The sequence below is a fragment of the Momordica charantia genome, assembly GCF_013281855.1.
Source record: "Momordica charantia cultivar OHB3-1 chromosome 5 unlocalized genomic scaffold, Mcharantia_2.0 BLBB01000005.1, whole genome shotgun sequence".
NCBI classification, from domain to species: Eukaryota; Viridiplantae; Streptophyta; class Magnoliopsida; order Cucurbitales; family Cucurbitaceae; genus Momordica; species Momordica charantia.
In genome coordinates, this window is record NW_028275163.1 from 4,831,874 (window position 1) to 4,856,023 (window position 24,150).

The 24,150-nt window shown below is 35.0% G+C and overlaps 4 protein-coding genes across 5 annotated transcripts; all 4 read right to left on the reverse strand.

Moving 5' to 3' along the window:
• Nucleotides 1-1,761: 1,761 nt before the first annotated feature.
• Nucleotides 1,762-2,474, reverse strand: LOC111009160 (uncharacterized). Its single transcript, XM_022282123.2, has one exon. The coding sequence runs from the start codon at nucleotides 2,367-2,369 to the stop codon at nucleotides 2,010-2,012; it is 360 nt and encodes a 119-aa protein (XP_022137815.1). The 5' UTR covers nucleotides 2,370-2,474; the 3' UTR covers nucleotides 1,762-2,009.
• A 3,373-nt stretch (nucleotides 2,475-5,847) lies between these two features.
• On the reverse strand, nucleotides 5,848-6,729 carry LOC111009161 (phylloplanin). Its single transcript, XM_022282124.2, has 2 exons — nucleotides 6,480-6,729; nucleotides 5,848-6,270 (listed from the first exon to the last, which is right to left on the reverse strand). The coding sequence occupies exons 1-2, from the start codon at nucleotides 6,661-6,663 to the stop codon at nucleotides 5,993-5,995; spliced, it is 462 nt and encodes a 153-aa protein (XP_022137816.1). The 5' UTR covers nucleotides 6,664-6,729; the 3' UTR covers nucleotides 5,848-5,992.
• A 2,571-nt stretch (nucleotides 6,730-9,300) lies between these two features.
• Nucleotides 9,301-13,755, reverse strand: LOC111009157 (eukaryotic translation initiation factor 2 subunit gamma). The gene is made up of 9 exons (XM_022282121.2): nucleotides 13,567-13,755; nucleotides 12,887-13,073; nucleotides 12,713-12,774; nucleotides 12,343-12,455; nucleotides 12,134-12,236; nucleotides 11,695-11,922; nucleotides 11,380-11,598; nucleotides 10,617-10,877; nucleotides 9,301-10,181 (listed from the first exon to the last, which is right to left on the reverse strand). Exons 2-9 carry the CDS (start codon nucleotides 12,990-12,992, stop codon nucleotides 9,879-9,881), a joined length of 1,395 nt encoding a protein of 464 aa, XP_022137813.1. The 5' UTR covers nucleotides 12,993-13,073; nucleotides 13,567-13,755; the 3' UTR covers nucleotides 9,301-9,878.
• A 1,835-nt stretch (nucleotides 13,756-15,590) lies between these two features.
• Nucleotides 15,591-23,772, reverse strand: LOC111009156 (Transducin/WD40 repeat-like superfamily protein). Of its 2 annotated transcripts, XM_022282119.2 has the most exons (17): nucleotides 22,559-23,718; nucleotides 21,779-21,833; nucleotides 21,328-21,588; nucleotides 21,144-21,211; nucleotides 19,913-21,052; nucleotides 19,408-19,549; nucleotides 18,603-18,845; nucleotides 18,235-18,529; nucleotides 17,951-18,072; nucleotides 17,699-17,818; nucleotides 17,340-17,471; nucleotides 17,131-17,253; nucleotides 16,910-17,020; nucleotides 16,687-16,836; nucleotides 16,495-16,620; nucleotides 16,290-16,406; nucleotides 15,591-15,937 (listed from the first exon to the last, which is right to left on the reverse strand). In XM_022282119.2, the coding sequence occupies exons 1-17, from the start codon at nucleotides 23,308-23,310 to the stop codon at nucleotides 15,920-15,922; spliced, it is 3,975 nt and encodes a 1,324-aa protein (XP_022137811.1). In that variant the 5' UTR covers nucleotides 23,311-23,718; the 3' UTR covers nucleotides 15,591-15,919. The 2 variants fall into 2 exon arrangements, 1 of the variants encoding a protein (XP_022137811.1); XR_015790897.1 differs by lacking the exons at nucleotides 15,591-15,937; nucleotides 16,290-16,406; nucleotides 16,495-16,620; nucleotides 16,687-16,836; nucleotides 16,910-17,020 and having other exon boundaries at nucleotides 17,235-17,253; nucleotides 17,340-17,561; nucleotides 22,559-23,772.
• Nucleotides 23,773-24,150: the final 378 nt, after the last annotated feature.

Here is a 24,150-nt window from a genome sequence, read left to right on the forward strand (position 1 = left end):
GCCTTGGCATAGGCCCGGCCCAATACTGTGGCTATTTTAAATTGGGCTAGGTTCTTTTATTATGAGCTAGATAAGCCTGGAAAAAAGCTCAACTTCAATTTGTTCTAGGGCTATGATTTTATTTTATTTTATTATTATTAATAATACAAATAAATAAATAATTCATCCAAACACCAATAGATATCTGATATTTTTTAGGAATGGAGCCAAAAGTTTTTTTTAGGGAGGATGTTAACTTATATAAAATATTTTAATTTTGAAAAGGTAGGAGAGGCAAATTAGAGAAAAACTACTGAAAGGCGGACTTATTCTATTGTAGCGTTTATCATCATTGTTGAGACTCATTTGATTCGAACTCATAACCTTTTGATCAAAGACATGTGCGAATTACCCTTGAACTAATCGTCATGGAATATTGTACGACCAAATTAATGTTAACGATTCAAGTGAAAAAACCATAACTTTTTTATATAAATATTATCACTATTCCTCACCCCTCTCTCCAGCATCATCATTGCGAGGACTGTTAAGTTTGTCAGACCACTCTCAACCATTCTCTTTAGTGTGAGGCATGACTAGATCATATATATTCCAACTTTAAAATTTTAAATCTACATAGAAAATAAAATCAAATATTATAGAGAAAATTGAGACTTTGATCAAAATAAGATCTAGATCTTATACATACATCAATAAAACAAAAAAAATACATATATACATATTTTGCTTCAACATTGAAACGAGAATTTGAATTGTTAAGAACATATGACTTAAATAGTCAAATCTTATATATATTTTATTCAATTAGCAATCAAATTTCATAAAACAAATTGAACCAACATTCAACATTTAAGTTTGTTTTATTAGACTCATTAACTTTTAAAATATCTATTTTAACCTTTAAACTTTAATAAATAACCATTTGAATCCTCCTATTAACCCATTATTAAATATTTAGACAAAGTACTAACATGGAGATACAATTGGAGTCAGCATAAAATTGACTAAGGTAGATGCTGAAGTAACATGCATTAAGTGATAAAATAATAAAGTCTGAACTGTTCTATATTTTAAAGTATAAATTGAACCTACCAAAATGAGATCTAAGCAACTTTTTAATAAAAATCATTTTTCTCCATCTCAATTGTTAAAACAGTAACACTCTGTGGAAAATGGGGATCACTCTGCAGTACATTATGTCTCGCAAACAGACAAATCTAGCGGTAAGCATTTTAACGACGGAGATTGGACGGCAGAGAAAGATCAGCATGCCCAACCCCACTGTTTCTCCCTCTGATTTTCCCTATAGAGAGAGATTCTACCGTCACATGCTTGTCTGACAGACGCCGGCGGTACACATCATCGGCGAGTAAGCCGGAGCTTCTGATCTAACTAACTTGAAATAACAGCAAAAATTTCACTAACTTAAAATAGACCCAGATCTCATCTTACCTCACTAGATTCCCATCCACTTATCCTTTTTTAATTCACAGAGTTCTCCATTTTGGGGAAAAGAAATAATTAAGGCATGCAGTTGACTGCCTGCAATTATTAAACAAAGTAGAAAAAACAGAGTAATTGGAAAGCAGAAGAAGAATTATTGGCCACCGCAGCGCTGCCGCCGACGGTGGCTCAGTATCGTCAAACAAAAAAAAACCCCATTGTGTAACTTTTTTCGTGAGGTGAGAAATGACGAGAATGCCCCCATTGACAACGACTCAGAAACGGAAACCAAATAAAGCATGAGGACAACAAGGGCAATTTCGGAACTTCCATATTTTCCCACCAATCACAGAGCCCTGCCTCGGAGGACTTCAGCAGGGGCATACATGTAAATTACAGTCTACTCAAAGTCTCAAATTCCCCTGTTCTTCCGCAAGAAGAAAAAGCTTTACATAATACATAAAAAAGGTCAAGAAATCGCAGGCAAAAAAAAAAAAAAAATGGAAGCTAAAACGAAAAGCGATGAAGCGGCAGAAGAGACAGATCTATTTTACACATTGTGGATTTCAGTCGCCGGAGTCATCGTCGCCGCCGAAGATCGAAATGCGATTGTAGAGGAGGAAGAGAATGAGGAGGAGGAAGAGAGCGACGCCGACGGGCGATCCAGTGACGCGGTGGATGGAATCGGGCTCGCCGGTGGAGAAGATGGCGGAGACGAAGGAGCCGCGGTCGGAGGAGAGGAACTGGATGGCGAGGAGGAGGATGACGGGAAGGAGGAGGAGGCCGAAGGGGCTGAGGAGGTCGGAGATGGCTTCGGTGACGGCCTCGCCTTGGTCGCCGAAGACGAACGGAACGACGATCACGACGGCGACGACGACTGCCAGCAGAATGCCGTGGGGAGCGCCGCCTTGCCGTTCTTCTATCATTTTTCGGCCTCTGCACTGCACGTTTTTCAACCTCCTCCGACGCTCTTTTTGAAAGCAGAGGAGAGAGAAAGAGAGAGAGAGGTTAAAAAAATGTGAGTTTAATTTTAGTTTAATCCCCACTGACATACAGAGGAGGGCTTTTATCCGGTGTGTCGAAGACTACGATATGACTACTCCCTTAATTACCGTCCCACGTGGTCAAGAAATTACAGTAATTAAATATATATTTGATTAAAAGACCGTTAGTTCAATTTCAACCTCACTTCTTATACTTTAGAAAAACAAATAATAATTACATCTGAACTCAATCGAGGGGTTGGTTACAAATTTTTTTTCTTATTTTTTTATATTACAAAGTTTTAATAGGTTATATAAGTTACCTCCCCTCCAAATGATTTGAATTTATTGTGTCAACAAAAATATTAAATACAAAATTAAAAAGTGGAAAACTTATTAGAAACTTTATATAATACAATTCTAAATAGACATATTTTAGAAAATTCTAAGATTTAAAAATCTTTTTAAAGATTCAACGTTCATTAATTTATTATAAAATATTTGAAGTACAGAGATTAAATAAGCATGAAAGTCTAATAACCAAACCTATTTTTACCATGTTATTATTATATTAGCTATCCTAAGAGGAAAAAAAAAAAGAAAAAATTGTTTTAGCGGTTACATTTTGTCAAAAAAAAAAAAGAAAAGAAAAATTTAGTTTTTTCCCTTTGTTTTCTTTCAACAAATTCATATAGAAGAGTAAGTTTGGCGCGACCTTTTAAACATAAAAATAGTTTTTACACCTTAGATTTTTTTTTAAATTATAAAAACACTAAAAGCATCACAATTCAAAAAAAAAAAAGAAAAAACACTTATGAGATAAATAATCAACATAGTGCTTATACCAATGTGGTTTCAAGTTAAAACGAGCATAACTCAATGGTAATTGACATATATCTCCAACCAAGACTGTGACTTTGATCTCCACCCCCACATGTTACACTAAAAAAACAGATGTGGTTTCAAGCTCAATATTTATTTAAAATTAATTAACCAAAGATAACATAAAAGAAAATTTAAAATATATATACATTGTTTTAACCAAAAATTCATCAAAACGTTAAAATCTCCAAGAACATTAAGCTCTGAAGCTCTTGTCAATACATGATTCTATAGAGTAAAAATTTTAACTCAAAATGTTTGCCTATTGTCTTCATGTAATTTATGGGTGTTTACGTGAAAGTAAAGATACTGTTGGAGTTGTGGGCTCAACCCTACCATTATCTTTGAGATTCTAGGTGTGAGATGCGCTGTGAGGTGATGATGTAGTTTAAGCGGTTACCATCCAAACGTTTAAAATCATTCGATAACCTTGTTGTAGAATTGTCGATAGTTTAATACTCATCATTTCCGAACTTACTTCGTGGGAATCACACGTGAGGTTAAATCATAGTGATGACATGTTTGGGTGAAATCCTATATATATATATATATATATGAAACTTTACCAATTAATGTTTAAGCTATAAAGGAAACCGAAAAAGAAAAAGTATTTAAAAAGGAAACATGTAGGGTTTTGTGTGGGTGCATGTTTTTTTGAAAAATATAAAAAAAAGTATTATGTAGTTTATGTCTTTGAAATAATGAAAATTTTGGTTCTTGGTAAGTGAGAAAGAAAAATGAAATATAAAATGGTCAAAAAGAAAAAAGTAAAAATAGAAAACGAAATACAACTAATTTTAATTATATACACTTTTGAATAATAATTGTCCACGAATAGCTCTAGTTAGTCAACCAAATCGTGATGATTTTAACTTAATATTTGATTTATTATTATTATATGGGCTTTAAATATATAATTTAAAATTTTTCTTAGGTGATTTCAAATGACTTTTTTTTTTATATATATAAAGGAAAATGCACTTTGTCTTATTATTTATTTATTTCATTAGTTGAGTAGTCACATCAGCAAAAAATACCAGTAGAAATATCAAGGCGAGTGAGTCCTCTATTTTGAAAATATTATAAAATATACAATAATTTTATATATAAAGAAACAAAAATAAAGTATGTATTTATGTGGGGTTGAGATTTTTCAACTTTTTGAAACTACTTTCCATAAAAATAAGAAAAAGAACGATAATGCAATTTATTTATTACACGTAGCCCAATATCTGAATATTGTGAGTGTATATATATAGTTAAAGGAATATCTGGCTTGTTGGTTATTATGACTTTTTAAAAAAAAAAATCTCACAAAAATATATAATAAAAAAACGTAACATGGACCGGTGAGGTTGGGCTTCCTCGTTTGCATCAGTAATGGGCATTTGGGCCTGACAGTACCCTGATGCTCGGACCATAACAATGTCATTTTCATAGTATCAAAAAAAAAAAAAAAAAAAAGTGAAATACTGTTTTGTCATTTTGCTACTTAGTTTAGTTCATTTTAGTAATTTTACTCATTCATGTTTGGGTTCATTCAATTCAATTTTGATTCATCTTAGTTATTCAACTTTCTAAACGTCCATTTGTTACCCAATATTTTTAAAAGTTATCAAATGAGTATTTATTTAAAAAAAGTTTAATACAAATTTTATACAAAATAAAAATAATTTAATACAAATTTATGGCTACATTTCAAGCAATTTAGTGGTTGAAGTGTTACGCTAATATTATGGTTAAAAAAATGAGATAAAAATGAAAATAAATGGACCAAAATGGTTAATTTTTAAATGTACATCAACCAAAATGGACGTTTTGGAAGTACATTAACTAAAATAAACAAAAGTTAAATGTACTTAGACCAAAATGAACCAAAGTCGTGGATCAAATTTCAAAATAGCATTTAGACCTAAAAAGTATCCAAAGAAATTACTAACATGGATCCTATATCAATATTAATAAATTGTAAGTGAAATGCTTATTTATTATGATTTTTTTACTTAAATAAATTTTTAGAAATATTCATTAACACCAATATTTTATCAATAGTCTCGACATCGACATCTATTTAAAGTTGTTTTGAAATTTAGCTAATAAGTTAAAAACATTTTCAAACCTTCATAATTATTTAACACTAAAATCATTTTAACTTATCTGATTCCATAATGATTTTAGTGTTAAATAATCACGAAGGTTTCTTATTAGAGCAGTAATGACCCTCTTACAAGACTGAATACTCTTTGGTAATCGATAGTAAAGTAATACCATGAAGAAATGGCGAATTCCATATCACACTACTCCGATTCTTAGTTCCTCCCTCATCTTTTTGCAATTTCTCTATGATTCCTTTTCATTATCCTTTATTACTTTTATTTTTTTGAATGGCCATTATCCTTTATTTTGAGTTGTGCTTACTGACTACTTAACCTAATATTAAAAATTTGACAAATAAAAAAGATGCATGCATAAAAAGGAGAGAATAGCTATCAACTATAGTTACCATTAACACTTAAATAATTCAACTTTAAAACATCTATAAAGAACAACAAACACACAAACTTTTATTTTTGACAATTACAACAACAACAACAACAGAACTACAACTGACAGAAACTTCCAAAGTAAATACTTATTCCATATCACACTTGCAAATACAGCCTATGATCGGCAGTTTAAAGAGATTAGAGGAGCTGGAATCCGCTGGGGACGAGGTTGACGATGCTGAGGAGGCCCTGCAGCTTTTTACTGACGAACTGCAACCGCGAGAGCAGACTCCCAGTAGACGGAAGCGACGCGTTGCAGTTCGACAGTGGCGTCTTCACAACGACATTGCAGTTGTTTAGGACTGAAGAGAGAATGAACTGCAGAGGATCCAACAAGATCGAAAATATCCCCATGTTGTTTGTTGTTACACTCGACACCACGTTCCCGTCTCCACACTCCATTTGCACTGCTGCATCTGCCAAATGGCAGCCGTACTATTAGCTATTTTGTTTTTGGTTTTCTGTCTCTTAAAATTAAACTTATAAACACTACTTCCAAGGGTTTGTTTCTGTGTCCCGAGGACAAAAACAACTTTTTTTTACTGAAAAGTTGAAGAATCAAAACGAAAAAAGATTTTAAAGATAGAAACATGAAACTGTATTATACAGAGAATTAAAGGCATACTTGGGAAAACAGGAGTAGCAGTGCCATTGATGCCAATGTTGCCATTGGCAGTGCAAAAAACAGTTCCTTGGATTCTGATAAGCCCAAGGAGAGAGCCAATAATCCCAAGCTGAGCTTCCACCATTAATGGAGCTCCCACAGCAGCAGCCATAACCAAAACCAAAAGAACTGATCTCAAACCCATTCTGTTCTCTTCTCTGCTTACAAACTCCACTCCCACACCCTGCAAATAAATAGGCAACAACAAGCTGATTTTTCTGACTTCTCTAACAAAAAGACACACAACAAATTGGAGAACTCCCTTTCTACTCCCTTTTATTTTTTTGGCCAATGAGATTAGGGGCTGCAAAATAGCAGGTTTAGCCTAAATAATTGTAAATTTGTCCTATTGCAAAGATGGCACGTAAAAAATATATATCAGTGATGTACTTCATATTTAAGTATATCGGTGATATTCTTTACCAATTATATAAAAATGATATATTAGTGATATACTTTGTATTAGATATGTTTCATAAAAAAAATGGCACCACTCATCGAATTTATTAATGATATAAGAATGGTACACCAACAATATACTTTATATTACTAGGTTTGTATTATACAAAAATAGAATATCAATGATATACATAATATGTTAGGTTTGCCAGGAAAATGTAAACAAAGTCTCACATTGGTTAGGGAAGGGAATGATCATAGTATATAATATAGGACAATTATCTCAATTGGTATGAGACATTTCAGGTAAAATCAAAAGCAAAGCCGTGAGAGTTATAGTCGGACAATATCATACCATTACGAAGATATGAAAAATATTTGGAGTATCGTTGTCCGTAAATTTACAAATACGACAACTAGTTTTGCCGTTGATTATAATTCCCTTTTAAGTTTGTACTTTTTTGTGTTTGAGATCTTAGTGGGGTTGCTCTAGAAGAAAAAGTTATGGTCTGCTCCATGAAGCTGAAATTCGCATGCGCAGCCGCTGTCCCAAATTCCAGAAATTGAAGATTTTGGTTCTTGTTTTGTTATGGAAAGGCCACACCCTAGGAGGAAACTTGACCTTTCTTCCAATCCATGGATGAAAAATGGTGATTTTTTATTCCTTTTGATTCTGAAAAGGCTATGTAGCTATGGGTCCATGGCTGAGCAAATTGGCAACCTGTTATCATTTTTCTTATCATTTCTCCACCGCCTTCTCGACACGTGGTACAAGGTGAGCTCGAGTCAGCGGTTATGGAAATTATTCCACGAGATTCGCATAATGAAACTCGTAACTTGCTTGCACGATACATGTTGTAGATTTAAGTGTTTGTCCCATTACACCGATTCAATCGAATTTATCTAATATGCATGTTAGGTTGAGCTTGCAACAAGAATCATAACAGGAATGTTAGTACAAAACGTAAAATCGTCCCTCCTAGAAAGATTATTACATAATAAATGAGCGTCTCATCCACCTATTGTCTTATTCTTTTAGTTTGTTTTAACACGTTGTAACCACTTCGACTAGATTTTTCACACATGGCTACCAACAATTCCGCCTTAAATTCTTAAAGAAGGAAAGGGAAGAGAAGGAATTGTATTGTGGTCGGCTTAAAAAGTCGTATTCCTACCATAATATCGATTATCTAGTGCTAGAAGCTTCATGAGTGTAATTGAAACTCTTAAAGCTAATAGTCTAAACAAACAGATAAAATTTATAATTTTTTTTAGTTTGTGGTTAGCTAGTCCTTTCGGAAAGTTTCCATTTTCAAATTGAAACATCATAGAAAAAGCAACGAGGATAGATTAAATTTATAATTTAATTTTTTTAAAAAAAAATTGTCATTAGTCCTTCAATCTATCATTAAAGTATTTGAGAGAAAAGTTTCTACATCCGAACTAAGATGTAATAAGAAAAAAGGTGGAGAAAGTTAGCCATCAAACTTCCTATTGCAATAGAGAAAAAAAGATAATAAATTCATTTATTACGGATTAGACTCAATTAATTTTGCTTTTCAGGCCACATTTGAGTAATTTTATCTCTTCCTTCTCCGAGCTCGAGTTATGGGAGAAGGAACCATGGAACGACAATGGTTTTAATCTGTATGTTAAAGGAAAAGCTTCCCCTCATACCATATAATCATCTCTTTGTTTCTTTTCACGAAACCATGTGTCGATCTTTTAAGCGTCATAGGATAGCCATTTTTGCTCATTACATGTGGAGTCAAAAGCAAGCAAAAGCTTAAATCAAAGAACATTCTTATAGCATGGAGGGCTTCGCTAATTTGTTCAAAACTATTTACCACAAGGAAAGGCGTATTCATAACAAACTCCAATCATGCTTTTGACCACTTATGTATCCATACCAAGGGGAGAGTTCGAATTCAAGACATCGAAACAAACCTACGGTTGGAAAGAAAGATAACGACACCTAAAGACAGACTCTACAAAAATTAAAATGCACACTCTTCAATATGTGATGAACTCAGATACATAGAAGCAACGGAAAGAATGGGGGAAGGGAGAGGGGAGAGAATATCAGCTCGATTTTGGACGCGTTGAGATGAAATAGTGCAACACGGAGACATATAATCAAACTTAGAAGATGAGCTTGGAGAAGATAACCCATGGAGGGACATAAACATATGGATTAAATTGAGAAATCTAGAACTCAAAAGGTTAGGAAGTTCATAGCTTAGTTTTTGCTAAAATCCTATATGGTCGGGAGCGCTTTAGCATCAAGAAAGTGAACGGTCAGCACAGAAGTTCAAGACTTAGCTGAGCGTTAGTGAGGCAAAAATTCTTAGTTGATGAGTTATGACCCAAAAATGCCAAAATAAAAAAAAAATGTCTGTGTGTATTCGTAGTACAACAGAATCTCAATCTATGGTTGCAAGGTCCTACAACCCATTCGAGTCAAAGAAAGATTACCATCCTAAGCCAAGGAGTCCATAGCCACCTCCCAAATGCTGCCTCGCTCAAAGGTCGAAACCTTTTCGATTGCTTTTTCCCAATCAGATTCTCTCAGATAGCCACAAAATGAGTATTTTCTACATAATATGGCTTGCATTGAGCTTGAATTCAACCTTAATGGGTTATTTAATTCAAAGTCTCAACCAAACTTATTGAATGTGAAAACAATACCTCATCGTGTGGATGTCATTGAAGAAACTATCCCATGTTCACTGACTCCAATTGCTCGCATCCATGAAGTAAAAATATTAAAAATCAGAAAGACTTCGGGGGGTAAAAAGGGAAAAGGCAAACGTAATAAACAATGAGAAACCAGATGGCGTTTTCTCCTCCACCTAACAAAAATGGTTCCAAGAAACTGTCTACCTTCCCACATTTTCCTCAGTTCTGCCATTCTACTCTTTCGACTCGCTTCTCGACTCTTTACCTTTTTTCGGCGACAACTCAAATGGGGCAGGGGGGGACGTCAAGAGTAGTTCCGGCTTGAATTTGACCCCAGCCAATAAGACGCCAATGCTTCTCGACTCGGCGACTTAGAGCAATCTTCTCCCCTTTGCTGGTGCAAACAGGAGAAGTAAGCTGCAACTTTGCCAAATCATTCTTTACTGCAAGTACTCTAGCTCCTGTAGACATGGATCCTATGTTCAACATTAGAATCTCTCCCTTGGCCAGTTTTGATACTTTTCCCTGCCTTTCTGATCCTTTCGTCCTCACACCTAGAAGCCGCCGCAAAAGGAAGAAGTTTACCTGCAAACAAGAAGAGGAAAAATCTCATCATGGACAATTTTTATCGACAGTAGCCTTTCCCCTCTTCACCATTTCCAGGAGAAGATCATTCACAAATGCGAAAGTGCTCATGAAGGACTAAAAATATTTGTTTAAATTTGGTAGTATTTGGTTATAATTTTAAAGAGGGAACAAACATTTATAACCAATTAAAACCATAGTTTGAAAATTTCTTAAAAATAGATCTAAAAAACCACTTTAGGTGCTTTAGATGTAGCATTTAATTAGGTTTTCCAAAAGTGCTTTAAAAAAATGCTTCACTTGAGCATTTGTTTTTTCAGAAGACATCCCAAACTCGCCCTAACTGGCCTACTACTGTTAGCAGATAATCTCAGATTGCAACCTGAAGGTGTTGAGCCATTATGTATTAGAACATTCAAATGCTAAGAGCTTTACCTCTAGCTCAACAAAAACATCAGGAAGTGACCCAACTTCACCAAGAACCTGACCAACCAATCTGTCAGCACGGGTCAAAGTGGGATCCATGGTTGTGCCAACCCCAATTAGACCTCCAGGGACTGCAAATTGCAGCTCATTTTGCTCCGCATACAAAGAAACAATCCTGGAATATATCGGGGTGCACTTGATGTTACCACTTTCATCTTTAACAACAATCCCTGGACGAACTTCAATAAATTGATTCACCTTTAAAACACCCTGGAAAAAACAAAATTTCAAATTTGTTAGCCATGCATAATGAACCAACAAAACTGTGGACAATCTCCAAAGGTAAAATGGATTTAAAAAATGTAAAATGGTGACATGGACTCCTTAAAAGAATTATCCCAAACAGGTTCAACTGCAAAATTCAGGGTTGTCATAACCATCCCAACCAACAAACCAGATCTTTTTATTGTTTCCATGTTTGCTAAAACTAATATCATAATAACTCAAGCCGAACCAAACACTTGTCAAAGTTCAAAACTTCACCTAATTCGACCTATTGAATACCTATATGCAAAGTCAAAGACCTCTCTTTTGAGGACAAATCGCATTTGTAAATCCTGGCCAAATTCCAATGAGATTCTTTCTAATACACAAGCATAAGAATACTATTACAGCCTATCAACCATCTGGAAGTGGCTTTACGTACTTCATAGTATCAGAAATTCAACATGAACTGATAATTTTTCTTTTTAAGAAAAAGTATTAAGCATACCCGTAATATGCTACCACCAGCCACGCCACCTTTGATCTCATCAACTTCAAATCCAGGTTTGTTAACATCAAAAGAACGAATGACAATCATATTAGGAGGTGAGACAAAATTCCTTTCAGGGATTGGAATCTTTTTCACTATATACTCGCAAACAACATCAATATTATATTTCAGCTGAGCAGAAATTGGTACTACTGGCGCACCATCAGCAACAGTTCCCTGCCAAAGATATTACAATGGACAAGTTGAATACAGTAAATATCATTTATATGAAAATTTCAATACCTTGACACAATAAAGTAAAGAAAAACTAACCTGAATAAACTTTTGAATCGCTTCATGTTGATTGATTGCTACATTTTCCTGAATAAGATCAACTTTATTCTGGAGGATTATAATATGTTGAAGGCGCATAATTTCAACAGCAGCAAGGTGCTCAGAAGTTTGAGGTTGAGGGCAGCTTTCATTGGCTGCAATCAGAAGCAACGCTCCATCCATAATGGCTGCTCCATTGAGCATGGTAGCCATAAGAATGTCATGACCCTGAAAAAATATGAACTCAATTACAGTAGCAGTGCAAAAATAACCTCCATATATGCATGCTAACTAATACACCATACAACAAAATCAAAGTGTAAAAATCTGTGAAGCTTGTAAGAAGATATAGTTATCTCATTGCCATTCATAAAATTTGTGAGGATTAGTACGTCATTTTTTGTCTTATCTACTCAGATGCAACAACTCAAAGCCTTACCGGGCAGTCTACAAAAGAAACGTGTCGCAACAGTTTCATCCTACAATTTTCAAACCCAGGTACGTCACATAAGGGACTGTCTTCCTTTCCACTTCCATAAGCCCTACAAAATCATGCTGAGTACGTTAATTAAATATTAGAAGTCATACCTTTCAAGTAAGTACATGTTGCATAAGTGCGCACTACATAAAAATAGAAGAAACACCCACTTGTAGCACATAGGTCGAGGGCACTTGTCATCTTCACATTTGTATATCTTTGCATTAGCATATCCCAGCTTAATGGTAATGTTACGCTCCAGCTCATTCTTAAAACGTACAGTCTGCAGATTGTTTACATTCCACGAATACATCATCAAAATGAAAATTTATAATGATTTCTTTGGGAAAGTGTACTCATATGAACTATAATTTCAGCTGGAACATCACTTAAAATCTATGTTTCCTTGCTGTAAGCTAAAACCATGGTAGAATAAAGCATCTATCCAAATACTATATGTTAATTAAAGCCATTGTGAATAAATAAAACAACTGTTATAGAATACCAACCAAGAGTAACAGGTACAAAATAAATAATCACCTGGACTCCTGAAATTGCTTTTACAACTGTAGACTTTCCATGTGCCACATGACCAATAGTACCTGGGAAAGATGAATTTAGCGATAGATAATTAGCTTCAATAGTAAGATAAGATCCCTAAGACTGTAATGTTCAAGTGTACAGTGAAAGAATCATAAACAAAAGCAAAGTTACCAATATTAATGGTAGCTTGACGAGATATAACTTCTGGAGAAAGCGGATGGAGCTTTGTCACGTCCAATTTCTTTAAATCTTGTTCCATCAAACCTTTCCGCGACATCTTGGCTGATTGTTCTCGTGCAAACAAGTTATGGATGTCTTAGTTGGCTCCTTGTGAAGTCAAGAACAGAGAGCAACTAGTCTGCCACCAATCCAAACAAGAAACGAAAGTATTAGAAGCAGTAGCCCCACACATAAAGCACACTCATCAAACACCAAGAAAGGACCCTCCCACGAGCACACACTAAGCTCATAAGCAATTACAAAACACAATCAAGCACCACGCTCGCATCACTAACTCATAAACTCCTTCATAACAAAGCATCAAAGGAACATTCCACTCGAAAACAAAGATAAAAATCTACAGGTACAAAGTACAACCACACCGCGACATACCAATACGCAATCACAAAAAAGGCTCGCTACTTACATCATCGTCTGATATAGAAACTAACATTAAGCTAAAACCCTACATGAAAAAAAGGCCCCAAAGATCGAAAATGATTCTGAATCGATAATTGTAAATAAAATCTCAGACAAGTACGAAGCATTAAGAAATGATGCTGAATCAGAATCCAGATAGCATCAAACAACTCGTACGAAAGAAGAAATCAAAAGGATCTAAGGAAGAATACCGAAAATGAGCGTTCGTAGGTGGGAAGAAGTTGCGGCGAACAGAGAATGGAAGAAAGAAAATTGAGAGAAGTGAGTGATTCTGGGGATTGACGCGAAGAGAGCGCGAGCGACGGTCCGACGGAGCGCTTGGAACAAAATGTGAAGGTCCTCTCACAGACTACGCGAGAAGAATTCGCTGTTAGGTTAGGGATATTATTTTGTTTTTTCTTTTTATTTAATATTCGCATTCGAAATTCCGGTTCGTTTCTGATGTATATCCGAATCCGATCCACAAATCGAACCGATGCGGTTCGATTTTATTCGTCTGGCTCATCGGTGGGTCATATTTACAAAATTTGCTGTCATTATAATTCTAGGGGAAAAAATTAAATTTTACAGAAGATAGATTAAACTAGGTTCAAATTTAATTTTAAATTTTAGGCAAATAACGAGTATTACTATTTTTACCATTAAATTTTTTTTTTAATTCACTCACTTATTTTAATAGAAGAAAAAAGGGTAAAAATCACCTCAACCTCTTTATTTTAATAAAAATCAAACTTCGAAAAAAAATATGTTTAATACATAAAATTAAACATTCAATAATTTTTTCAGAACTCATAAATCCAACACCAAAAAAAAAACCAACTTAATGTTATTTTTCTTTGAAATTTTAGTCACTCCAACGTGTATGTATAATTTTGTTTAAAAATAGGCATAATAAGAAATTCTAAAAACAACCAACTTAATCATAGCTAAGCCTGCCTTATTTTATAAATTGATTGTTTTTAAAGAAAATTTAAAATTTACCCGTAAGTTTAGTAATGTTATCAATTTTTTATCCTAAATTTTTACTTTAAATTTGAATGAGTCTTGCAATATTATCTTAAAGTTGAAAAAAGTACTTTCACTTCAAAACTTGTTTTTCTTGTCCTCATATCTTGTATTTAGTTATAATTTATTAAAAGAAATGTGGACTATTCATGTATGTTATAGTATTTAATTGATACATGTTTTAGATACTATAATTTTTTTACTATGTCGATGCCCGTAGAATAGTAGTTGAATGAAACTAGCATGACTTGATTTAATGCATTGCAACTAGCATGACTTGATTTAATGCATTGTGTTACATGTATGATGTATTGGTTATCTAACGATCTATTCATATTTAATTTTTCACCCAGCTAAAATCAACATTTTGAAAGTTCAATGACCAAAATAAAACAAATTTAAAAGTTCAAAGACCAAAATGAGATTTAAATACTTACATCAAACCTAGCTCAAATTGTCAATGTGAACCTAGTGCAGTGGTAATTAGTATATATCTCTGACCAATAAATCGTGAGTTTAAATCCTGTCGCTCTATTTGTTGTATTAAAAAAAAACATAGCTCAAACCCACGTATTTGTGACTTAGTATTATCCATCAAGGAAAGTTTGAGATGTATAGTTAAAGCATACTATGATTTTAGTATTAAAACTAATTGTAGACTTTTTTGTTGTAGTTAATAAAAAAAAATATTAGGGACTATTTAAAATTATTTCTAAAATTCAGAGATAACTATTAAAATTTGAAAACTCAAAAGAGTTCAACAAATACAAAGTAAAAATTGCAATATAACCTGCCTTGAGACACTATAATTTGTCTCGAGTTTGTATTGACCTCAACCAACAAATAAAACCACAATAAAATTTGATATAGTTACGACAACTTATTCTAAAGATTTGAAATCTCCACCGCACCTCTCGTTGAACTAAAAACAATATTTGATATGTTGTACTCAAAACAATATTAAATATATTTTTTTTCTAATAGATAATTTGATATAATTACAATACCTGTTGTGTAAAGTATGTGTTAAGTTACCAAGTCCATTTCCTCTCCATTATCATGTTTGGCCAATTAAAGGAATTATTTTAAGAAAGATTAAAATCAATTTAAATTGATTTTTAAGGCATCAATTATATTTAAATCTATTTTTTTCAAAATCATTTATTTACAAAATTTTGCTACCAACAAGAAATTATGGCTCTGTGGAATCTACATTAATAATAAATTTACATATAATAACTATAATTAAAACAGTAATTTACAATTTAGAACAAAAATTTGAAATTCCAAGAACATTAATATGACAAATATACAACTTTCATAGCACAAATCATGTAAACAGGAAGAAGATTGAATTGAACTTGTTTGCATGGTCTGAAGCTGAAGTTTTTGCAGCAAACAAGGATCAGACTTCCTTCTTCCTCTCCTTTAAATATATCAAACTTTTTGATTATGTGTTTGTATCAATCAAACAAATTATATCACTGCTTGTTGATGCAGTGCAGTAGAGAAGTCCACAAAATTACTCATATCTTCTTGCTACAGGGGGATCCAGCCCTGCCATTTCAGCCATTACAGAGTAAGGATGGAAACCAGAAGATTGCATCTTGGATAGAAATAAGTGAAGTTGTGAGAAGCGGTGAAAAGTGGAGAAAGTGAGGAAGAAAACCGTGATCAAAATAGAAATAAATTCTGTGATGAAATGGACTAAACAGAAACAAGGGGATCATCTATTGAAGAAGGTACTTCTCCTTTTGAGATCCGGAGAAAATCGATAAAACAAAAGAGATCCAAGTGAATGGAAAGAAAACAACTATCAAAATGTAGAAAGACCTATTTATGAAACTTCGTACGCTCTATTTTCAAAGTTTGAAACTGATAAGAAAGAAGCATATCAAAGGTGAATTACCTTAGTTTTGCCAGTCTCTGTGCCACAGAGAACCATGTCATTGGCTGTAAGCAAACATGTAATCCTACTACCAGCTGAAATTCTCCCCACTTTGTGCTGTGTCTTTCTCAACCATATCTACTTATTCAAGAATGAATTGGTGATAACCATGATCCTAACATAGAAATTACACATTATTCTTTAAGAAAATGCACTGTCCAAGTACCTGAATGCTGTTTGCTGAAGATTTAGAGATTAGGTATACGAAGTCTTCGACAGCACTCATTGCATGTACGATATCTCCTTTACCAGTTACAATTGTCATTTCGGGCTTGTCATGTCTTCTCCAGTTCTGCATTATTCCTACAGTTAGTGGAAGCTTATCGAAAAATTATTCGGGCTATGTTAATGGTTATACCTGAAATAACGAGCCTTGAACCATTGAACTAGCACTAAAAAGCCAGTCCTTATACACAGCAAGTGAGTTGATAGCTTTGTGGTGCATCATCATCCAACTTTTAGAAGGTGGTTTGATCTCTTGTTCCCATTTGTTTGTCACAGAGAACTCCTAATATCAACAGTTTTTGTTTAGTGGTCTGTTATTATTTGTGGAGTTGTTGGGGAAAAAAAAAGGAACTAACTTGTATGCTGGAATCTGTGCAGCCTGCATAAACCCTTGCTTGAACCACCTTGATGCACTTCAAATTCTTACTCTTGAAAAGAACTTTTGTTGTTCTTGTTGCATCGATCACCTAGAGCAGAATAATATGTACAATTAAAAAGAAAAGTTCCGACACCAGCATAAGTTTCTCCAGTTTTTAATGTAACTATACTGCAATTCAAGTGTTAATGTTATCATCACCTTCAACCCATGGCCATGAGTAATCGCAAAGATTATCTGTCCATATGCTCCTAAATGTTGGATTTGTTCCTTGGACTCTATCACTTCGGTACATTCCAATTTTCCCTGTATCATTTTCCAAACCTGTAGAAACAAGAAACGGATCATTTCAACCTTCTACTGCCATCCACATTAAGGTAAAAGTTATCATGGCAGCATTGGTTGCATACTCTAATGGTTTTATCTGTGGATCCGCTTAGAAGACTCTCCCCAGATTCAAAGTGTGAAAAACATGTCACTGCTTTTCTGTGTTTCTTTATGTCCCATAGAAGTGATGCCGATTGTCCCTTGATGTTCCACACCTATCGATATGCACACATGTCATGTTTCAACTTTATGCCAGAAAAGTATTTCTTTTCCCATTGCAGATGTCTGTCGACAGCAGTTTATAGCTGAAGGAAGTTCACATTACAACATTTAGCTTTGAACTTAGCCACTGCAGCTTCTTTCAACAAAGAAGACTAAATCTTTATTGAAATTAAAACTAGTTTTTAACATCTCAAACGTGTTTATTGATATTAACTCTCACCTTTATTGAACCATCTGAGTATCCGCCGAAAAGAAGTCCTTTGTAGAAGATGAGGGCACATACAGCTCCACTGCTGTTGAAACCCAGCTCTAGAACTTGGGTGTGCACGCACGAAATCCGCTGTTCTTACAATTTGAAAGATGTTAGAAGGACAACAAATGAGAATCTGTCAATATTGGTTTATATATACAAAAATACATGTTTCCAGTTATTTATTGAATAGTTTTTCCAAGATGAAGATGATTTACTTACTGAATTATTGGGCATAAGATAATCTGCTACTCGATGCAACTCTTCTGCCATCCAAGTAATATGTGAAAGCCGTCTTAGTGACTCACGAACCCCTTCCGAGAAATTAGCGAGCTTTTGCATCCCTTCACAAAACGTTCATCAAGATTCAGTTCAACTCGCGCAATGATCCGTAAAATCAATTGGGTGACTTTTCATTGAGCATGTTTAAAAACTGTGTAATACTGCAAGTACTGTGCCGTATATGTGATGTAACCATCAGACGTACAGACTAGGAAGTGGAATACCTTTCCCAGAGGCATAGTTGAAGATGCAGAGGCATGCCAGAAGTCTTTCTTCAAGTTCAATTCCTGGATGCAAGAATAGCTCAATTCCACCAAGTAAGATCTCACAAGCAGAAAATCTAGTGCTACTTGGGCTCTTTGCAATCTCACATCCAAGCCATGCAATTGTCGTCAAACAGTCCCTAGAAACCTTCTTTATCTTGCTCTTTAATCCCCTGTCTAGAGCATGAAAGACAGGCTCCCCTATACAGATGATGTTTCTGGCTATCAGACTGCACCATGAGTCCACGCCAGCATCCTACAAGTTAATTTTTTAATGTTATAAGGTCAAACAGTATAATGCTACCATTTAGACTATCCTTGAGATTCACCTGCAAGCTTTGGTCAAACCAATTAAATGATTTGATCATGTTCTGATGATCAGAACTCAAACCAACTTTTCTAAGCAACCATGCAACTGTGTACGGCTCTCCTGTCCAAGAAAACGTTCCACCAAGATTTGACAAAATGGATGCAGACAAGGACTGCATAGCAGATTTCTCTTCGCATGCCACTGACCTGAGAAGGACCTGTACAGCCTCTTCTTTTAACAAGCTTGTAGTGGAGCAATTTTCCTGTAGATATTCATTCTAGGGTTGTCAATTAAACTATGTTGGACAAACCATGCAATCAGATCTATCCTGTCAACACTGCACAATTGTGTTTTGGCAATGATGCTTCTTCACGTATTCATCTTATAGGATCCCAATTATAAGAAAACAACACTAAAATTATATTGCAATATATAGAGAAATTACAATAGTAATAGCCTCTCGAGAGGACTATCTCTCTTCCAATAGATAACTAATCCCCAAATTCTAACTATCCCCCAAAACCCATAACTCCCTCTATTTATAACCATCTACTCTGACCAAGTTCCCAAATAAATACTTACAGTTATTCTACTACCAATATACTAATAACATTCCCAATATTTCCCCACCTAACTGTGTTTTTGCAATGATGTTTCTTCATATATTCATCATATCCTATTTTAAGAAAAACAATCTGGAAAGAAATCATTTTAAAAGACCTAGGAAAAGTGGAACTTCAGTAGACGACGATCAATAACATTCATGAGCCTATGAATAAGATATTCAAACTTACACGTGTACAACTTCCAAATTGAATACTTACCAGTACAAGTAATTGTATCAAAACATTTGCTGCCAAGAGTTGATATTCAGTTTGCAAGTGATTGACACAAAGCATTAGTATGTGAATAATGTCATTTTTCCCTTCATTGTTTATCCGTTGTAATAAGCTAATGGCAGATGACCTAAACAAAATAAATGAGAATTGTGTTAAAGGAACTGCTTTCAGTAAACAATTCAAATTCAATAGTATGTTTCTTAAAAAATAAAAGGAACTCATACCAGTCTTTTTACTGGTCACTATGAGATTTACCCTTGTCCACTTCATATGAAGGGGTTTCCTTGAAAGTGCTTAATTTAATAGGTCCAATGACCCATATCATGGAACAACCAATAACAAAATTGCAGTCTAAAAGATTTGAATCACACAAAGGATTCTTTCCTTGCTTAAATAAAAACAGATGTATATTTTCTTAATTTAGGTAGTTCTAAAAGAGTATCGGATGTGATGGGATGTGAAAGAATGCAATTGCTGCATTTGTTAATACCTAGGAACACGAAGGATTTCATTGAATACTTGAAGTGCAATATGCACTGCTTCCTTCTTATCACTTTGTAAGAGACAGAGAAATTGAGCCACTGGGATGAATTTTGATATATAGCCTCTGCACTCTCCATCAAGTTGCATGCATTTTACAAGAATACTGCCTAGAGAGACCAAACCTTCAACATTGTTGGTTCTTGCAACTTCTAGAAGCCCACAAAGTACACTTGGCGAGCTGATTTCCACCAAATGCATTTTATTTGTGTCATCATCAAATGCAGTTACCATTACTTCAATGATCATCATCGATGCTGCAGGAGGAGTCAGCATAAGTGATGGTGACCAAGCATTATAACATTTTGAGGTGCATATGATCTCCACCAACACAGGTAGAAGCTGTAAGGACTTGATTTCCCTTGGAGATGGACTGATGAGGTAGATAAGAATTGCAGCCTCATGAACATTCTGTCTTAGTGCAGTAGCCAAATCACATAACTTTAAACCCTTCTTCTTGAGATCTTCTATGACTGAATTGTTTTCAGAAATTATAGTTGTAAGCAGAGAAACTGATGCCCTTATAACCTTTTCTTCTTTAGAAGTTGAAATGCTTGTCAACAATTGGTCCATTATTAAATCCTTTAACATGGTATACTGTACTCCCGTTTTACTATTCAACATTTTGTAAATTGTCGAAACTTCCACCGCATACTCTTCATCATAGTTTCCTAATCCTTCTGAGAAACATAATCTTGAAATTGCTTTCTCAATAAGTCCCAATATTTCACTCTTTGAATCTCTTCCGCTAATTGAGTGATATAATTGCGCTTTAGCAATATTCTGGTTACTAACTTGACTGGCTGAACCTTGACCAAGAAATGAAGGTATCGCACTACCAAATGTCTGGAATTTGCTTAGCTTTAGCGACAATTCCATCGGTTCGCTTTCTTCAAGGCAATTTTGGAGGATCTGTGGTTCTAAGTTTTTTTGTTCTATGCTACGTAACTTGAAATCACTGGATTTCTTTGAGAAGGATTTCGTCATGCTTACTTTAATGTATTGTTCCTGCACAGTACTTAAAGAAGCACTAGACAAAGATATCAAGCTCTGCTCTGGATCCGACTTAGTGCAAGCATACCGCAACTTCCTGTATCCAGTGCAAAACGATTTAGAAATATGATTGAAATTTCATATACAAGGACCTTAAGTACAATAAGCATAAGCATTTTCTACTGAACTGAGAAAATTTTTCTGGCAGGTCTGCTCTTGTGCTTCGCTTAGAGTGATTAGTATAGTTCATACCTTCCTGGTAAATAGGAAAATTAGTGATCATAGAAGACACTTTATTAAAAAAAAAAAATCAAAAGTAAAAAATCAAAATGCACTATGGGGTGGAACTGGGGGTCGGGAGTTTGGACAAACCTCAATGTCACTATCACTTTCAGAACCATTCATTGATGAGAATAATGAAGTAGGTGAACCGGGTTGGGAATCCTTCAATAGGTCTCGGATGTATTTGGTACTAGAATCTCTCCACGATCCCCTATCATTAAATTGAAGTTCTGGGATGAGACCCAATTTCTTTTGGGAATTCCCTTTATCTTCACACCAGGGAAAATCTTGTGATGCCTTTGTTTTATCTTGAATCACATCAGTACGATCAAGTGGATGTATATTGTCATACTGGATTCAGTTTTATACCATAAAAGGAAAAAAAAAGTGTTAATATCTGACTCTGAGAAACAGCAAGGTTTGGGGTAACAAAGGCGTTCTTGAAACTATACTTACAATAGGGGGCTAGAATCATAAAAGGTAAAAACTGATAGAATGAAACTAGATGGACAAGTATTTCAGAGCAACCTCCAGAACTTACATGGAAAAGAGTTGGCAGAGGAAAGCCACAATCAGTTGCCTTTGAAGCTTCACTCCTGGAAAGTGATCCATACCAATTTAATGCCAAGAACGTATATTAGACCGAAAGGCTTTACGATTTGTACAGTTGGTAATACAACTTTTAATAGTAATGATGCAAGCAATTTTAGACAACAATATGAAGCGACCTTCAAAGCAGCCTAAATGAGAAAATATTGCATCAGGAAGTTCTTATCATTTAAATGAACAAGCGAGATAGACTACTTTTTTCAAAAAGAAAAACTGTGAAATTACATTTTCTTAACCCTTGAAATTTTCTTGCAGCCACTCCTAAAATGGAACTGAGACCTCTCCTGTACCAATCTTTGGTATGGTAAATTTTCTCTCTTGTATATTAATTTTCCCATTAAGGATTTTCTACATAAACCCAATACCATGTGTGTTCTTGTTCTTACTCTAGTCTTCTTATCTCATTATTTTTCTACTTCAGGAGATGACACATTTATCGTTATATTCAATCGGGCACATGTAAATTATAGTTTATACTGATCATATAGAAAATCCCCATGGTATACCAGTGCCCAAAAACTTAAAATCAATAACACTTTCTGACTATGAGCATTCTGTATGTGATGCACCCTGTAATCATTTCATAAAACGATTCTGTAGTTGGTATTGAATGAGCAGGTAAGATGTGGCATAAAAGATGCTACTACTTTTGGGGCCAGATATTTATTGAGTCAGGATAGATTAATTCATCAGAAATTTACCCGATACTTACATGGAGTGTGATCCATTTTCAGGAGGCAACATTGAATTGCTTCCATCTTGCTTCCACTGCTGAGTCTCTCCGTACAACATGACCTGATAATACATCAGCCAGTCTTTGTATTTTCTAGCTACCTGCCTTATAGTTGATTCACCATAATCACCCTCTCCAAATTCTACAGAAGAATCGGACCTCATGGTTTCACCATTTTCTTGCCTCGAACTTGTTGCAAAAGAAAGAAGAAGACTGTAGCAAAATCCTTGAGCGAATTCCGTGAGAACCAATCTTGGAGAGACCAGCAGGGACTGAAGGAAATGTAGAGCAACCTGCCACTCATCCCCTTGAAGCTTCTTGACCACTGAGAGGTAGAAGTAAGAGCAGCAAACTAAATAACGATTTTCCGTTCCTGATGTCTCGCCATGCTCGTCAAGCAAAGCCGGAACCTGAAGCATTTGTTCAGCAGTCTGAAGCCTAGTGGCTCTCTCTTCTGAAATGCTAGTTTGAACTGCATCTTCAACGTTCTCAATACCCCAGTAAAGGTTTGAGATTATAGACTGTTCCAAGAATTCAAAAAAGCCATGTCTCTGGTTTCTTAGCTTGGAGGTGCATCTCAGTGTGAGAGCAATTCTAGCTTCAGCATTGCTCAAGAATTCGTGAATATACTGATTGATGGAAACAACAAGAGCCCTTATGGAGTTCAGGTCCAGCCGCTCATTTTCACAAACAGATGGTGGGAATTGAGTGCGAGAAGAAGCAGGAGCCATGCAGATTTTGGAAATAGCGGTCTCATGAAGAGCAAAATGCAGCGGAACGAGGAACAGAAGAGATGGAAATTTATCTCTGTCGCAGAGAATTGGAGGTTCGGAACGATTTCCCGTGACAACTCCAGCCAAAATCCAAAAGTTCTGAGTTGGGCCCTCCAAAACTTCCTTCCCACTACAGACAAACTATTGACCTTTGCTTCCATCATGGGTAGGGAATAAGAAAAACAGGCAACATTTCCTGGCTCTCTCTTGGATTCATTGGATGAGAAAATTTTACCATTTGGCACCATACGCAAAAATCAATGGAAAACGTGAGATTATGAATCATAAACACTGTTCCAATACATTTATCAGAAGTGCAGAACAGAACACGAACCATTCGGCCTGCCCAGTTTCCAAAAGAATCCAACAAGCTTCTTGAGATTTGGGGTTTGTCTGGAATCAGCCATGGCACTGTTAATTTTAGATTCTGAAACAGTCCATGATTAAAGGTGACAGTAAGAAGGATTGGAAAATGGCAAGGAGTGGAGTTGGGTTTTTTGTTTTGAGGAAAAAGGACAAAGGGACTGAGCTCTAATGGCTCTAATGGCCAATCTCTGTGCCATTTTTTTTTTTGTTTGTTTGGATGTGGTAATGGAAAATGGCATCTCCCCTTATTTGGCTGTCATGAAAGGGAAATACATGAAAGCAGCCACACTACTCTATGCTGTTGCAATGACTTATCTCCATGTCTTTTAAATTCTTATAAACCCAATGTTAGATATTATTTTGATTATTACAATTATAACACGCTTTTCTTGTTTATTTACTTCGAGTTGTTCATATCAGTTAGTGTTTAAG

Excerpts from the sequence above, each read along its gene's own strand:
- LOC111009156 (XM_022282119.2), bottom strand. The coding sequence starts at position 23,310 with ATGGCTCCTGCTTCTTCTCGCACTCAATTCCCACCATCTGTTTGTGAA. Across the intron at positions 17,021-17,130 it reads CTCATGGCCATGGGTTGAAG|GTGATCGATGCAACAAGAAC; the intron begins GTGATGATAACA and ends ATTCTGCTCTAG. Across the intron at positions 16,407-16,494 it reads CTTCAGCAAACAGCATTCAG|ATATGGTTGAGAAAGACACA; the intron begins GTACTTGGACAG and ends TTGAATAAGTAG.
- LOC111009161 (XM_022282124.2), bottom strand. The coding sequence starts at position 6,663 with ATGGGTTTGAGATCAGTTCTTTTGGTTTTGGTTATGGCTGCTGCTGTG. Across the intron at positions 6,271-6,479 it reads TGCTACTCCTGTTTTCCCAA|ATGCAGCAGTGCAAATGGAG; the intron begins GTATGCCTTTAA and ends GCCATTTGGCAG.
- LOC111009157 (XM_022282121.2), bottom strand. The coding sequence starts at position 12,992 with ATGTCGCGGAAAGGTTTGATGGAACAAGATTTAAAGAAATTGGACGTG. Across the intron at positions 11,923-12,133 it reads TTTCTTTTGTAGACTGCCCG|GGTCATGACATTCTTATGGC; the intron begins GTAAGGCTTTGA and ends ATATTTTTTCAG. Across the intron at positions 10,182-10,616 it reads ATGTTTTTGTTGAGCTAGAG|GTAAACTTCTTCCTTTTGCG; the intron begins GTAAAGCTCTTA and ends TCTTGTTTGCAG.
- LOC111009160 (XM_022282123.2), bottom strand. The coding sequence starts at position 2,369 with ATGATAGAAGAACGGCAAGGCGGCGCTCCCCACGGCATTCTGCTGGCA.